The sequence below is a fragment of the Myotis lucifugus genome, unplaced genomic scaffold (assembly GCF_000147115.1).
Source record: "Myotis lucifugus unplaced genomic scaffold, Myoluc2.0 scaffold_3916, whole genome shotgun sequence".
Taxonomy (NCBI): Eukaryota; Metazoa; Chordata; class Mammalia; order Chiroptera; family Vespertilionidae; genus Myotis; species Myotis lucifugus.
In genome coordinates, this window is record NW_005874964.1 from 1 (window position 1) to 13,692 (window position 13,692).

General features: G+C 44.3%; 1 protein-coding gene and 1 non-coding gene across 2 annotated transcripts; both read right to left on the reverse strand.

The window, feature by feature from the left end:
- Positions 1–1,299: 1,299 nt before the first annotated feature.
- On the reverse strand, positions 1,300–1,430 carry LOC111824670. Its single transcript, XR_002827762.1, has one exon. It is a non-coding gene; the product is annotated as a small nucleolar RNA SNORA51 (small nucleolar RNA).
- Positions 1,431–10,068: 8,638 nt separating this feature from the next.
- Positions 10,069–12,832, reverse strand: LOC102435944 (zinc finger protein 554-like; the record flags this gene model as incomplete). Its single annotated transcript, XM_014450810.1, is given in 4 exon segments — positions 10,069–10,305; positions 10,307–11,151; positions 11,154–11,261; positions 12,706–12,832. Coding segments are annotated over 4 exon segments (1,317 nt in total), but the record flags the coding sequence as incomplete, so codon positions are not given.
- Between the last annotated feature and the right edge of the window lie 860 nt (positions 12,833–13,692).

The window sequence follows — 13,692 nt, forward strand, 5'->3', positions numbered from 1 at the left end:
CATAGCTCTGATTGGACAGTTCTCTGAGGCCCCCGCCCCTACTCCAGAGTGACAGGCCATCGGGACACTCTGGGCTGATTACAGCCCAGGACCTGGGCTCGAAGTAGAATCCTTTCCCTGTGGGTGTGGCATCCACCCGCAGCTCCGCAGCCGGGTCCGAGTCCTCCCCCTGGGTCGGGAAGTTCTAATTCAGTTTCTTCTTGGAGCGTTCTCCGTCCGGAGCCGGGACCGAACCGGAGGGTCTCATGATCTGGGGTGAGCCCAGGGGGGAGCACCGTTGATCTGTGCGCCTTGTTTAAAAACAAAGACAATAGTGACGTCTCCGAGGGCACAGCGGGGTCCCGCTAGGTAGGACCTGGTTTTGACTTGTGACCTGTGACACCGGGAGACCCCGCCCTCTGCCCTCACCGTGGGGCTCGAGGTCAGCAGCCCGAGGCCCCGGTTCCTTTGCCCCCACAGTAGGAAGCGGGACCCTGCGGCCCCAACCTGCACAGGGCCCCTCAGCACAGCCATAGCTGAGATGCCAGATTCTCAGTGAGCTTCACGCTGCAAGGAAATTCCTGTCAGAACAGGGTTTCGGCGTATTCCAAGAGGATTTTGAAAATGAAAGAGCTCTGATACGGCACACAGCATGAATGTACCTAATTTCACTAAACTGTACGCTTAAAAATGGTTGAGATGTTGAACTATTATGTGTATTTTACCACAAGTTTTTTAAAGTTTTTCTTTTTAAAAAGGCTATGCTACCCCTAAGGCAGCGGTTCTCAACCTGTGGGTCGCGACCCCTTTGGGGGTCGAACAACCCTTTCACAGGGGTCGCCTAAGACCATCGGAAAACACATATATAATTACATATTGTTTTAGTGATTAATCACTATGCTTTAATTATGTTCAATTTGTAACAATGAAATTGGGGGTCACCACAACATGAGGAACTGTATATTAAAGGGTCGTGGCATTAGGAAGGTTGAGAACCACTGCGGCCTAAGGCAATTGAATTCCTATTTTAACTGATATAAAACAACAAAAAAAGCTTAAATAAATTTGAGATAGTCCTGAAAACTCTTTTTTTTAATATATATTTTTATTGATTTTTTACAGAGAGGGAGAGGGATAGAGAGTTAGAAACATCTAAGAGAGAGAAACATCGATCAGCTGCCTCCTGCACGCCCCCCACTGGGGATGTGCCCACAGCCAAGGTACATGCCCTTGACCGGAATCGAACCTGGGACCCTTGAGTCCGCAGGCCAACACTCTATCCACTGAGCAAACTGGTCAGGGCTCCTTTTTCTTTATACTCACTGTCTCCCCATTCACAACACAGACCAAGGACAGCAGGCCTGAGCTGAGGTGTATGGGGTTGGTTATTCTGCCTCCTGTTTCTGCCCCTTCAGTGTAAGAATTCGGCCTGTGGTCGGCACCAGGAGGCCGGCCTGGGAACTCCTAATACACCCAATGATGGAGGCTAATGCAGTGCATATGCCTGCTCATGTTGGAAAACACTCTCTCCTTCGAGATTAAGTGGTCACCCCAATTCTGATATCACTTGTCATTTTATTTACAATTTTAAAAAATTCTGTTATTATGGTTTCCAGAAAGGTGTGATATTACTTTATAAAAATTAGTGTTCAAAGGACTGGCCCATAAAAAAGCTTCGAGTTGCCCTGGCTGGGTGGCTCCGTTGGTTGGAACATCGCATTGTCCTCATACAGGTTGAGGATTCTATCCCTGGTGAGGGCACATATACTAGTAAGAGCAATCAATGACCCAGCGCAGGGGTCATTATGCTGGGTCATGAATGCATAAATAAGTAGGACAACAAATCTCTCTCTCTCTCTCTCTCTCTCTCTCTCTCTCTCTCTCCCTCTCTCTAAAATCAACTTTTTAATTAAATTTTTTAAAGCTTTGAGTTAAAAATATTCATTGGACTTATAAGCTATTCAAAATAAAATATGGTTATATGAATTTTTGTTTAATATGTATCACTAATTATTGCCAAGTTTCAACAACTCAGCATGGAATTTAGAAGTCGGCCTTCAGATCAGGTCCTGGCATGGACCTCTAGCATTCCTGTCTGTTTGTCATAACATGTCCAGAGATCTATCCCAGGTGCATCACTCTTAATGAACATGTCACTTCATTTATTAAGGTGAAAATTAGGCTGGTCTCTGAATTATTGACAAAAAGCAAGAGAAGAGAATAACAACTCTGGCAATCTGAGGGGGGGAAAGTGTGACTAAAGGTATTTGGACCATATTAGAATGTTACTCATGCACAGAAAAAACAAAGCCATGTTCAAACAGGCAAGGAGTGAGAGGCCAGGACAAAACAAATCCCTTCTCTCTCCCCCAGCCTGCCACCCTCTCTCCAAAGTCTCCCATTAGCAGAGCCTAATGGGAAGCTGTTGGCAACATAGAAACGTGTTTTGTGGCATTTCCACCCCATGTCACAAAGCAAAGTATGAAAGGGTAAGTGTGGCCAGCAGAGTAACAGCCCCCTAAAGATGTGCACATCCTGTCACCTCCCACGGCAAAAGGGACCTTGCAGATGGGATTGAGTTAAGAATCCTGAGATGGGGAGTGACCCTAGAATCCCTGGGGGACCCAGTGTCATCACAAGGGACCTCATAAGAGGGAGGCAGGAAGGTCAGAGTCAGGGACGCGGTGTCTCTAACAGCTGGAAAAGACTGGAGACAAGTCTCCCCCGGGGTCTCCAGAAAGAACATAGCCCTACCCACACCTCGACTTTAGGCTCTCACCTCCACAACTGTTATATGAATAAATTGGTTGTTTTAAGTCACTAAATGTGTGGTAATCTGTTACAGTGATAACGAGTAACTCATACAGTGGTTCTCAAGCAGAGAAGCTGTAACTTAATACATGGCACAGGTAGCTCCTTTTCCCAATCTCATCTTTCATTCTACAACTGGGAACGTTCCATATGTTCTTTCAACGAGACTCTGCTCCTAATACAACACATCTTGGAGTGAGCTGACTTTTCTCAGAGAACACCTTTGTGTCCTTGTGTCTGAAACATAGCACTTTGTGTATAAATTTTTCCTTTCTCTCTCTCTCTTTTTTAATGTAGTACTTTTTGGATAAGATGGTATTCTGAAATTTTATCCCAAACCACAAGTATCCATTTGCAAAAATCAGGAGAGTTGATTTTGGCATTCCTCACAAAGGCATATATTAACAATAACCACAAGAAAGCGAGAAGGGAGGGGGACACTTTTAAAACTATTATGAAACGTTTCAATCATACAAAATATGAAGGGAACAACATTTTGAACACTCGTTATCTACTGCTAAGCTGCATGAAATCCTATCAGTTCACCATACTCTGTCAGATTTCTTAAAGGAACAAAAACATTATAACCCTATTGCTCAGTGGTTAGAGTGAAGGGTCTTGGGTTTGATTTCCAGTCAAAGGCATGTACCTGGGTTGCAGGTTTGATCCCCGGGCCCTGTTGGGGCATGTGTGGAAGGTAACCAATGGATGTGTCTCTCTTACTGACTCTCCCTCTCTTTCTACACCCCTCTCTTCCACACTGTCTAAAAATCAATGGAAAAAATATACTCAGGCAAGGATTAACAAACAAATAAACAAAAACCATTATAGAGTTGAAATGTCCTACATATACCTTCATATTCCCAAACGTGATGTTTATTACTGCCATGCCATACACATGGACCCATAAACTATATATAACATTACTATTTCTATATTCAAATTTTATAAATATGCTATTATCCTATACATACTCCATAATTTGACTTTCTTATCCTTCAAAATCTGGATAATGTTAAATCATAATATATAAATTTACTGTAATGTTTAATGTAATAAAATAAAATGCCAAAAGAAATTAAAGCAGACAATACACCTTTCAAATTATCAGAAAATAAATACATTCCTCCAATACAGATAATACAGTAAAAAATAGAGAAAAGAAGCTTCAAAAATAAGAAAAATGACATAAAATATGTTAGCAGAATTAAAGACAACAACATTTACTACACCAAAATAAAAGGATCCTAAAACAAAATCCATCTGTATGTTAAGAAGAGAAATACAGGGGATTTAAAGAGTTGAAATTCAGAGGTGAAAAATATTATCAAAAATAGACAGATTAATTTTGTTTAAAAGGCAGAGGTGGTGCTATTAATTAAAGCAGACAAAGAGATCACTTCAGAATGATAAAGGATACAATTCACAATGAAGACCTGTCATGAATTATTTACCACAAATAAAACATAAAACCAAAATTAAAAAACAACAAAAATGAAGCAGAAAAAATAACAGAAAATACTGAAGGAAATTAAGCACAATCTTCTATAATAATAAAAGGGTAATATGCTAATTAGACCAGACGTCCTTCCAGACGACCTTCCAGGACAAAAGCCAGGGCTGCGAGGGAAGCCCAGGTTTGGGTGCCAGAGGGAAGCCAGTGCCGGCAGCCGGGGGAAGGCTACTCTTGCACGAATTTTGTGCATCAGGCCTCTAGTAATAATAGAAAACTGTAAGTTAATTCTCTTGAGCTAATTATCTTTGAATCGGCAATCCAAAGACAATCAGTGTATGTCAACTGTAATTGAAAGAGAATGAACATCATTGAAATAACATGGTGTTAATGTTCAAAATACATATTACTGGGCTCTAACTCTCACTTATTAAATTTGAACCACGTGACATAAAATCTGAGAGCCATCCTATATAATAAAAGGCTAATATGCAAATCAACCAAACAGTGGAATGACTCAATGCAGAAACTGCCCCCTGATGGTGAATGCGTGGCCACAGGGGGAGTGCTGCTCAGCCAGAAGCCGGGCTCATGGCTGGCGAGCACAGCGTCAGTGTCAGGAGCCTCTCTTGCCTCCGAAGCAGTGCTAAGGACCCCTTGGGGGATGTCTGCCTGCCAGGGACATCCTGCTGGGGAGCAGGCCTAAGCCGGCAGGCAGATATCACCCAAGGGGTCCCAGACTGCGAGAGGGCACAGGCCGGGCTGAGGAACCCCCTCAGTGCACGAATGTCGTGTACCGGGCCTCTAATATATATCGGTCAGCTAAGTGTCAGACCAGTCTATCTCTCAACCAGTCAGATACTCCAACTGGTAGGTTAGCTTGCTGCTGGAGTCTGGCTGATTGGGATTGGGCGAGACTGGCTGGACATGCCCTGGAGCCCTCCCACAGTCCCTCCCCGGCCAGCCAACCTCCTGCGGTCCCTCCCCAGCCGGCTGGCCCCAATCGCTGACCAGGCTGAGGGACCCCATCCATGCATGAATTCGTGCACCAGGCCTCTAGTTGTTTAATAAGATTTATTTAAGACAATCCAAATTCCTAATCAGAAAAGCAGAGATTATAGCTGATTCTCAATATCTATAAAATTAACCTCAATAAATTTCAAAGATTCAAAACAGTAGACATATTCTAAGACTACAGCATAATAAAAGCAGAAATTTAATTTAAAAAATAAGGATAAAGGGCATCTATGAAAAATCCTACAATTAATATCGCACTCTATGATGAAAGACTGCATGCCTGTCCCTAAGGTCAGGAACAAAGCAAGGAGATCTGTTCTCAACACTCCCATTCAACATAGTACTCAAGGAGTGAGCAAGTGCAATAAGACAAGAAAAAGAATTTACTTTTAAAGAGGGAGAAAGGACATTTAAATACCCAGAAATTTAAAAAATATATCCTCTCTCAAAATACTGTTTAGTCAGAGAAATCAAAACTGCATATATATATATTTTTAATGATCATAAAACCACATATGAAAACAGAGCTAAACTTAAGCTCTCCTCTAGTTAAATTCCTCATCTTGATTACTCCAATGATTCACATCTCAACTTAAATTCAGACTCTCAGAAAGGCCCTATTTGAGGTTGGCTGCTCTCTTATTATCTACTAGTGTCCTGGTGCACAGGTTTGTGCACATTGAAAGGAAATTAATTAGAAAAAATATTTTAATATCGCTATTTGCATCTTGCTAATGAAAAGAAAATAGGATTCTACTGAGTCTCCTATCTACCTACTCCCGAGATGAGGCATGGGAAAACACTTAACAAACATTTGGTTAAACTATAAAATGTTTGCACCTGGCTATAAAGCAAGTTGGGTTCCTGGGCTGAAGAAACTCCAAGGAGGCTAGTTGCTAGGGAGAGGAAGCCGGGCATTGCTATGTGACATCATTACCCAGTTTCCACAACCACCATTTCTATCCTGGGCTGGGCTGTGGGTCGTGTTTTGCACCATGGGGTCTTGGCAGCATTGGCTGTGATTTGGTGGGGTGTCGGTCTGGGGTGGTGGTGGGGCCTGTGTCCCACTTGGGGAAAGCTGAGTGTTGCTTTGTTGGCACCATGTCCAAGGTGCCATTTATTTTTAAATGGCCAGTGCACATCATGGCAGCTCCTGTGTTGAGCATCTGCCCCCTGGTGGTCAGTGTGCATCATAGCTACTGGTCAGACGAATGGACACTTAGACTTTTATATATATAGACTAGAGGCCCGGTGCACAAAAATTTGTGCACTCGGGGGGGCGGGCAGTCCCTCAGCCCAGCCTGTGCCCTCTCGCAGTCTGGGACCCCTCGGGGGATGACCACCTGCTGGCTTAGGCCTGCTCCCCGGGGGATTGGGCCTAAGCTGGCAATCAGACATCCCTCTGGCAGCCCGGCAGCCCTCGGGGAATGTCCACTTGCCAGCAGGGAGCAGACCTAAGCTGCAGTCGGACATCCTTAGCGCTGCTGAGGAGGCAGGAGAGGCTCCCACCACCACCGCTGTACTGGCAGCCATCAGCCTGGCTTGTGGCTGAGCAGAGCTCCCCCATGTGGGAGCGCACTGACCACCAGAGGGCAGCTCCTGCATTGAGCGTCTGCCCCCTGGTGGTCAGTGTGTGTCATAGTGACCAGTCATTTCCAGTCTTTCTGCTGTTAGGGTCAGTTTGCATATTACCCTTTTACTATATAGGATAGAGGCCTGGTGCACGGGTCAGGGCCAGCTGGTTTGCCCTGAAGAGTGTCCCAGATCAGGGTGGGGGTCCTGCTTGAGTGCCTGGCCAGCCTGGATGAGAGGCTGATGGCTGTTTGCAGCTGGTCACATCCCCTTCAGGGTGGGGGTCCCCACTGGGGTGCCTGGCCAGCCTGGGGAAGGGGCTGATGGCTGTTTGCAGGGTGGTCACACCCCCTTCAGGGTGGGGGTCCCCACTGGGGTGTCTGGCCAGTCTGGGTGAGGGGCTGAGGGCCGTTTTCAGGCTGGCCAAGCCTGTTGGCAATGGAAGCTCCCAGCCTCTCCTTTTTTTTCTTTTTTTTATTCTGGGATTTATTTACCTTCTATAATTGAAACTTTGTTGCCTTCAGTGGAGCTGAGAGCCGGCTCCTGCTCGCTCCAGCTCCGTGGCCAGGCCACAGCTGGCTGAAAGCAGGTATCTGGGGTTTATTTACCTTCTATAATTGAAACTTTGTTGCTTTTGAGTGGAGCTGAGAGCCGGCGGCAGGCTGGCTTCCTCCATCACTGGACCAAGCAAGCCTCCTACTTGCTTCAGCTGCGTGGCTGCTGGCCACCATCTTGGTTGGGTTAATTTGCATATTACGCGGATTAGCCAATGGGAGGTGTAGCGAAGGTATGGTCAATTACCATGTTTGTCTATTATTAGATAGGATTACCACAGTATCCTGTTTTTGTGCTCCAAAGAATCTACCAAAATCTGTAATTATTTAATTAAAGTATTTGGTTGCTTATTTAACATCTGTTCTTGCCCCTCACTCCATCATGGATCTGGCTACAGAACATGTAGGGCTTACTACAAAATAAAAATTTAGGGGAGACCTTTCAAAATTATTAATGATACTGAGATGAATATAAGACCTTTCTGAGAGCAGAGTCTTGGATGACTGTACAGGTCACATGCCCATGAAAACACCCTGCTTCCTCACCACTGGGATATAGTGTGTGTGTGTGTGTGTGTGTGTGTATTTCTTAGGTGAGGATTATAAAATAAATAAATAAATAAATAAATAAATAAATAAATTGACAACTGTAAGAAAAAGTTGAAACAGAATACCTTTTGACTCACCAACTCAATGAATATGATAGTTCTTACTAAAACCTCATTCCCTGTTAGTATGCCCATTTATAGATCTTTTCCAAGAAGATGGAACTCCTGGGGCATAGCTCAGTGGCAATTTTCCTCATTAAAAGGTCCCTCTAGACCAGCGGTTCTCAACCTGTGGGTCACGACCCCTTGGGGGTGAACGACCCTTTCACAGGGGTCGCCTAAGATCATCGGAAAATACATATAATTACATATTGTTTTTGTGATTAGTCACTATGCTTTAATTATGTTCAATTTGTAACAATGAAATTGGGGGTCGCCCTAACTGGTCTGGCTCAGTGGATAGAGCCTCGGCCTGTGGACTGAAGGGTCCCGGGTTTGATTCCGGTCAAGGGCATGTACCTTGGTTGCGGGCACATCCCCAATAGGGGGTATGCAGGAGGCAGCTGATCAATGTTTCTCTCTCATTGATGTTTCTAACTCTCTATCCCTCTCCCTTCCTCTCTGTAAAAAATCAATAAAATATATTTTTAAAAAAAGAAACTGGGGGTCACCACAACATGAGGAACTGTATTAAAGGGTCTCGGCATTAGGAAGGTTGAGAACCACTGCTCTAGACCCATCTAGATCTCATGGCTTTCATTCAAGAATGTGCACCCTAGAAGTCCTCTTCCCATCAATATGGTGGGGGTGTTGTTGTGTGGGCACCGGGAACTTCTCCGCCTGCTACAGCCCCAGCGGCAGGTATATTATATCTTTAGAAAAATCCATGAAAAGGACTCTGACTTACTCCAATTTGCAGGCTTCTAAGGAGGTCACATCTTTGAATTGGATGAAGTTTTCTAGAACTTCAAGGAATAACTGAGTTAAAAAAACTACTGGCAAATAATCAGGATAAACAAAAATAACTATGGGGCTAAATAATTGAGAATAATTATTCTTATGACTGTTTAAAATATTGTTCATTTTTTAATCTTTTGTTTCCCAAATATAAGGAAAACTAAAAAGCAGACATTCTGCATTGTAGGAACTAACAAATTAGTAACATTCATTTCACTGTACTCCCAGGAGACAAAGATTCAAAGACTACGACAACCCTGAGATTTTTGTCCATTGGGAAATACATTAATGAAAGTCTCTCTCCAACAGCGTTAAAGAGACCTTATCTTATCAGGTAGCTGACCACGAATGGACATCTACCCCTGTCTCTGATACTCGCCTTCATCTCAAGGATGAGAAGCCGCCAACTACAGAGGAGGTAGACAGCCACGCAAGATGTCAGTAAGGCCTATATGCTCACAAATGGATGCCGCTCAAACCTTGTTCTTCTATCACCTAATTGTTGTTAATTGAATGAATATAAAATGATTTTTATATTGCTATTTAAAAAGAAAAAAGCACCCTAGCTGGTTTGGCTCAGTGGATAGAGTGTTGGTCCGAAGATTGAAGAGTCCCTGGTTTGATTCCGGTCAAGGGCACATGCCCAGGTTGCGGGCTCGATCCCCAGTGTGGGGCGTGTAGGAGGCAGCCAATCAATGATTCTCTCTCATCATGCATGTTTCTACCTCTTTCCCTCTCCTTTCCTCTCTGAAATCAATAAAAATATATATTTTTTATTTTTAAAAAAATATATTTTATTGATTTTTTACAGAGAGGAAGGGAGAGGGATAGAGAGCTAGAAAGATCCATGAGAGAGAAACATCGATCAGCTGCCTCCTGCAAACTCCCTACTGGGGATGTGCCTGCAACCAAGGTACATGCCCTTGACCGGAATCGAACCCGGGACCCTTGGGTCCACAGACTGATGCTCTATCCACTGAGCCAAACCGGTCAGGGCAAAAATATATATATTTTAAAAAGAATGTGGCATAAGCCTATTTATTTTCAAGTAGGACATCGGAAGGGCAATGTCTAACCATATTTATTTGGCAGAGTGCTAACAAAATGTATTGTACAGGGAAGCAAGAAAGCTCTAAAATGCAATAAAGTGGCTGCTCTTATAAAAAAGCTTTCCCACAGTCAATGATTTTATAGTGTGTGTTTTTGTTTTTTTACTAGTGTGTTTCTGGTGTGTGACAAGGGAAGAACTCTGGCCGAATGCTTTTCCACATTTGCTACAGTGATAGGGTTTCTCTCCAGTGTGAGTTCTCTCATGCCTAAGCAGGGAGGACCTCTGGCTAAAGGCTCTTCCACATTGATTGCATTCACAGGGGTTCGTGCCAGTGTGAGTTCGCTCGTGCTGGTTAAGTGATGAGTGGTCGGTCGCTGAAGGCCTTCCCACATTCATTACATTCATAGGGCTTCTCACCAGTATGTGTTCGCTTGTGCAAGATCAGATAAGAACTCTGGCAGAAGGATTTTCCACAGTCTTTGCCTTTATAGGGCTTTTCCCCCGTGTGAGTCCTCTGATGCTGGGTAAGAGATGAAATCCTGTTGGAGGCTTTCCCACATTCACTGCACACATAGGGCTTCTCTCCAGTATGAGTTCTCAAATGTCGAGTGAGGGTTGAGCGGTGTGTAAAGGTCCTCCCACATTCCTGACATTCATATGGTCTCTCTCCTGTATGAATTCTCTGGTGTTCACTCAGCGAATGCCTCCAGTTAAACACTTTCCCATGCTGGAAACATTCATAGGGTTTCTTCACCGCATTAGTTTTGCTATGTATTGTCAAAGTTATATCATGACTAAATGATTTCCCACTTTCTGCATATGTTTCAGTTCTTTTGTGTTGCCTAAGGGGACAATTTTGGCTGAGGTCTTTTCCACATTCATTACTTTCACAGAGTCTGTGGTCTGTGTATCTCATCTGGTGATGGTTTGAGTATGGACTCGTTACCAAACACTCAATATCTAGGCCACAGTCATGGAAGTGTTTTCCTACAGAACCTCCCTGTGATAAAACAAGGTCTCTGCTCAGATTACGGTTTATCCCAAATTCATGCCAGGCAGTAGCCTTCCGTAGAGCAAATGCCTTTAATTGGATGTATACCACTTGCCTCAACCGCCTCTGGAGGTCTTCCTGGTTCTCCTCCAGGTGACCATGTCCCCAGTCTTCTCTGGGGAGCTTTATCATATTCATACCACCAGATGGTTCTTCCCCAAAACCACCTTCTTGTAAATTGACTCTTGGCTTTTTAGTCCAATCTCCCAATCTGAAGTTAATTGAGGGGACCAAAAAAATAAAAATAAAAAAGGAATAAAATTTCTAACTTAAGAATGGTGGGACAGAAGTACTTCCAATATATACAAGGCACATGTGGATTCATGTTCAAGTATCAACTTTCAACACGGGGGAAGGACAGGAAAGTGAGAGATGGGTAAGATGGTGTGCTGGGACAGGATGCAGTGGGAAAAGTTTGACAATGGTGGAAATGGAGAAAATGTAAATGTACAAGGAATTGCTCTATAAAAAAGGGGGGAATAAGAATGTCAGAGAGCCCTAACCGGTTTGGCTCAGTGGATAGAGCGTCGGCCTGCGGACTGAAGGGTCCCAGGTTCGATTCCGGTCAAGGGCATGTACCTTGGTTGCAGGCACATCCCCAGTAGGGAGTGTGCAGGAGGCAGCTGATCGATGTTTCTAATTCTCTATCCATTTCCCTTCCTCTCTGTAAAAAATCAATAAAATATATTTTAAAAAATGTCAGAGAGAAAGAATTATCAAGAAAGGAGAGAGGTAGGAGATGTAACTAGAAACACAGATAGAATGGCTTCATGAAGGAAAGGGGATGTTCTTTCCTCTGCACCCAAGAGGAGAAGGTAGTATGTGCAAGGTGAGTGTTGCTGGAGGATGAACTGAAGGCATCTGAGAGAGTGCCACCGAGGACCTAGGTCAGTGATGGCGAACCTTTTGAGCTCGGCGTGTCAGCATTTTGAAAAACCCTAGTTTAACTCTGGTGCCGTGTCACATATGGAAATTTTTTGATATTTGCAACCATAGTAAAACAAAGACTTATATTTTTGATATTTATTTTATATATTTAAATGCCATTTAACAAAGAAAAATCAACCAAAAAAATGAGTTCGCATGTCACCTCTGACACACATGTCATAGGTTTGCCATCACTGACCTAGGCCTTCTCCCCATACAATTAGGGCCTCTGTGGAGAGATCTCTGACCTACAATCCCCAAGACACTGCCTCCATCCCAATGGCTCAAGTCTGCTTGGTTCTCACCTGAACAGAAGGCTTGGGAACCCCCCCCCCCCCGCGCCCCCCCCCCCCGCCCCCCGCCATCAACATGGCTTCTCCTTGCTCCAAGTGAAAAGACACCTGTGGCCGAAAGAGTGAACACCCTTTCCATAGGAAAAAGCAGGTGTCTTCAAAGATTTGTGCTGGGGGGAATGTACCATCCTCGATGACCATATCAGGTTTCCCGAGGCTTCTGAAAGAGACAAGAGCATGCTGGAGAAGTGGCATGCTGACCCAGCTAAAATTTCTATTTTCTAAATTAAAATATTGTGTATCTTAACATTTCCCCCAAAGAACTATAAGTGGCCAACAAGCCCATGAAAAGATGCTCACCATCATTAGTTGCTAGGGAAATGCAAATCAGAACAACAATAAATCCCCTCTTCCCAACATAGCTCTCGACACACAGTAGATGCTAAATGAGCAAGACCTGCTGAGCACGGGAATGAATAACACTGTCCTCACCCAGTGAGGCCAGGCTCCTGCAGGTCGCCAGCATCACCGCTCTGCAGAGCTTCCTCTGAGCACCATCCAGCAGCTCCCATTCCTCCTGGGAGAGGTCCATGGCCACATCCTGGGAGGTCACTAACTCCTAAAAGATCACAAAAGTTCTGCTCAAGAAGCGACACCGCCGCCGAGGATGGAGGCACCAGGGAGTCATATGGAGCAGGGTGCGAAGTCCAGAAGTCAGAGTCTATCTGCTGGCATCTTGTGGGTCCCAGTCTTTGCCTTACAATCGCAGGGATGTGCAGACCTCGAGCCCACTGTTCACATGGCCAGAGAAACGTCACACAGGTCTGATGGAAAGATTTTGCCCATTTCTTATTGAACTGGTGATTCTAAATCTGTATGACATTTCCCCTTGAGAATCGCATCCTGTTTATTAAAAAAATAAATAAATCTGTAGGTCTGTGACTATGCCACTCCATGGTTATGGACAATTAGGTGTATTGCTGACTTTTCCAGGAAATAGCCTCCTCACCTGTTCAATGGGAAGAACCATTTCAACCTCACAAGGTTGTAGTGAGGGCTAATCAGTTCATGCTGGTGAGGCACCTGTTATTGATGATGTCAGAGACCCTAGAAGCCATACCTTGCATTCCTGTGCAACAAAACGGACCGTCATTTCACACTTGAGTTGGGTAGAGACTGGTTCTCTCTGCTGCCATAACTTGGAGTTACACATTGCAAGGCACAGAGGGAGCAGGAAGAGGGGTTTGCTAGCCTCCCACTGACTCACTGGAATATGTGGAGAGCATTGTTTGGGGAAAGGAGGGGTGAAGGGGTGGGGTATGATGAATATTTAGTGCCTGGCTGGCTATGGTGGGTGCTATCTCCAAAGGTAAAAATTACCCATGGAATTTAAAAATGTTAGATCCACCTCCAGGAAAGTGGGTGTGTTAGACGCCCTGGTTGTTTTGCCATTCTGACTGAGGTGGATTAAGAGAAAAA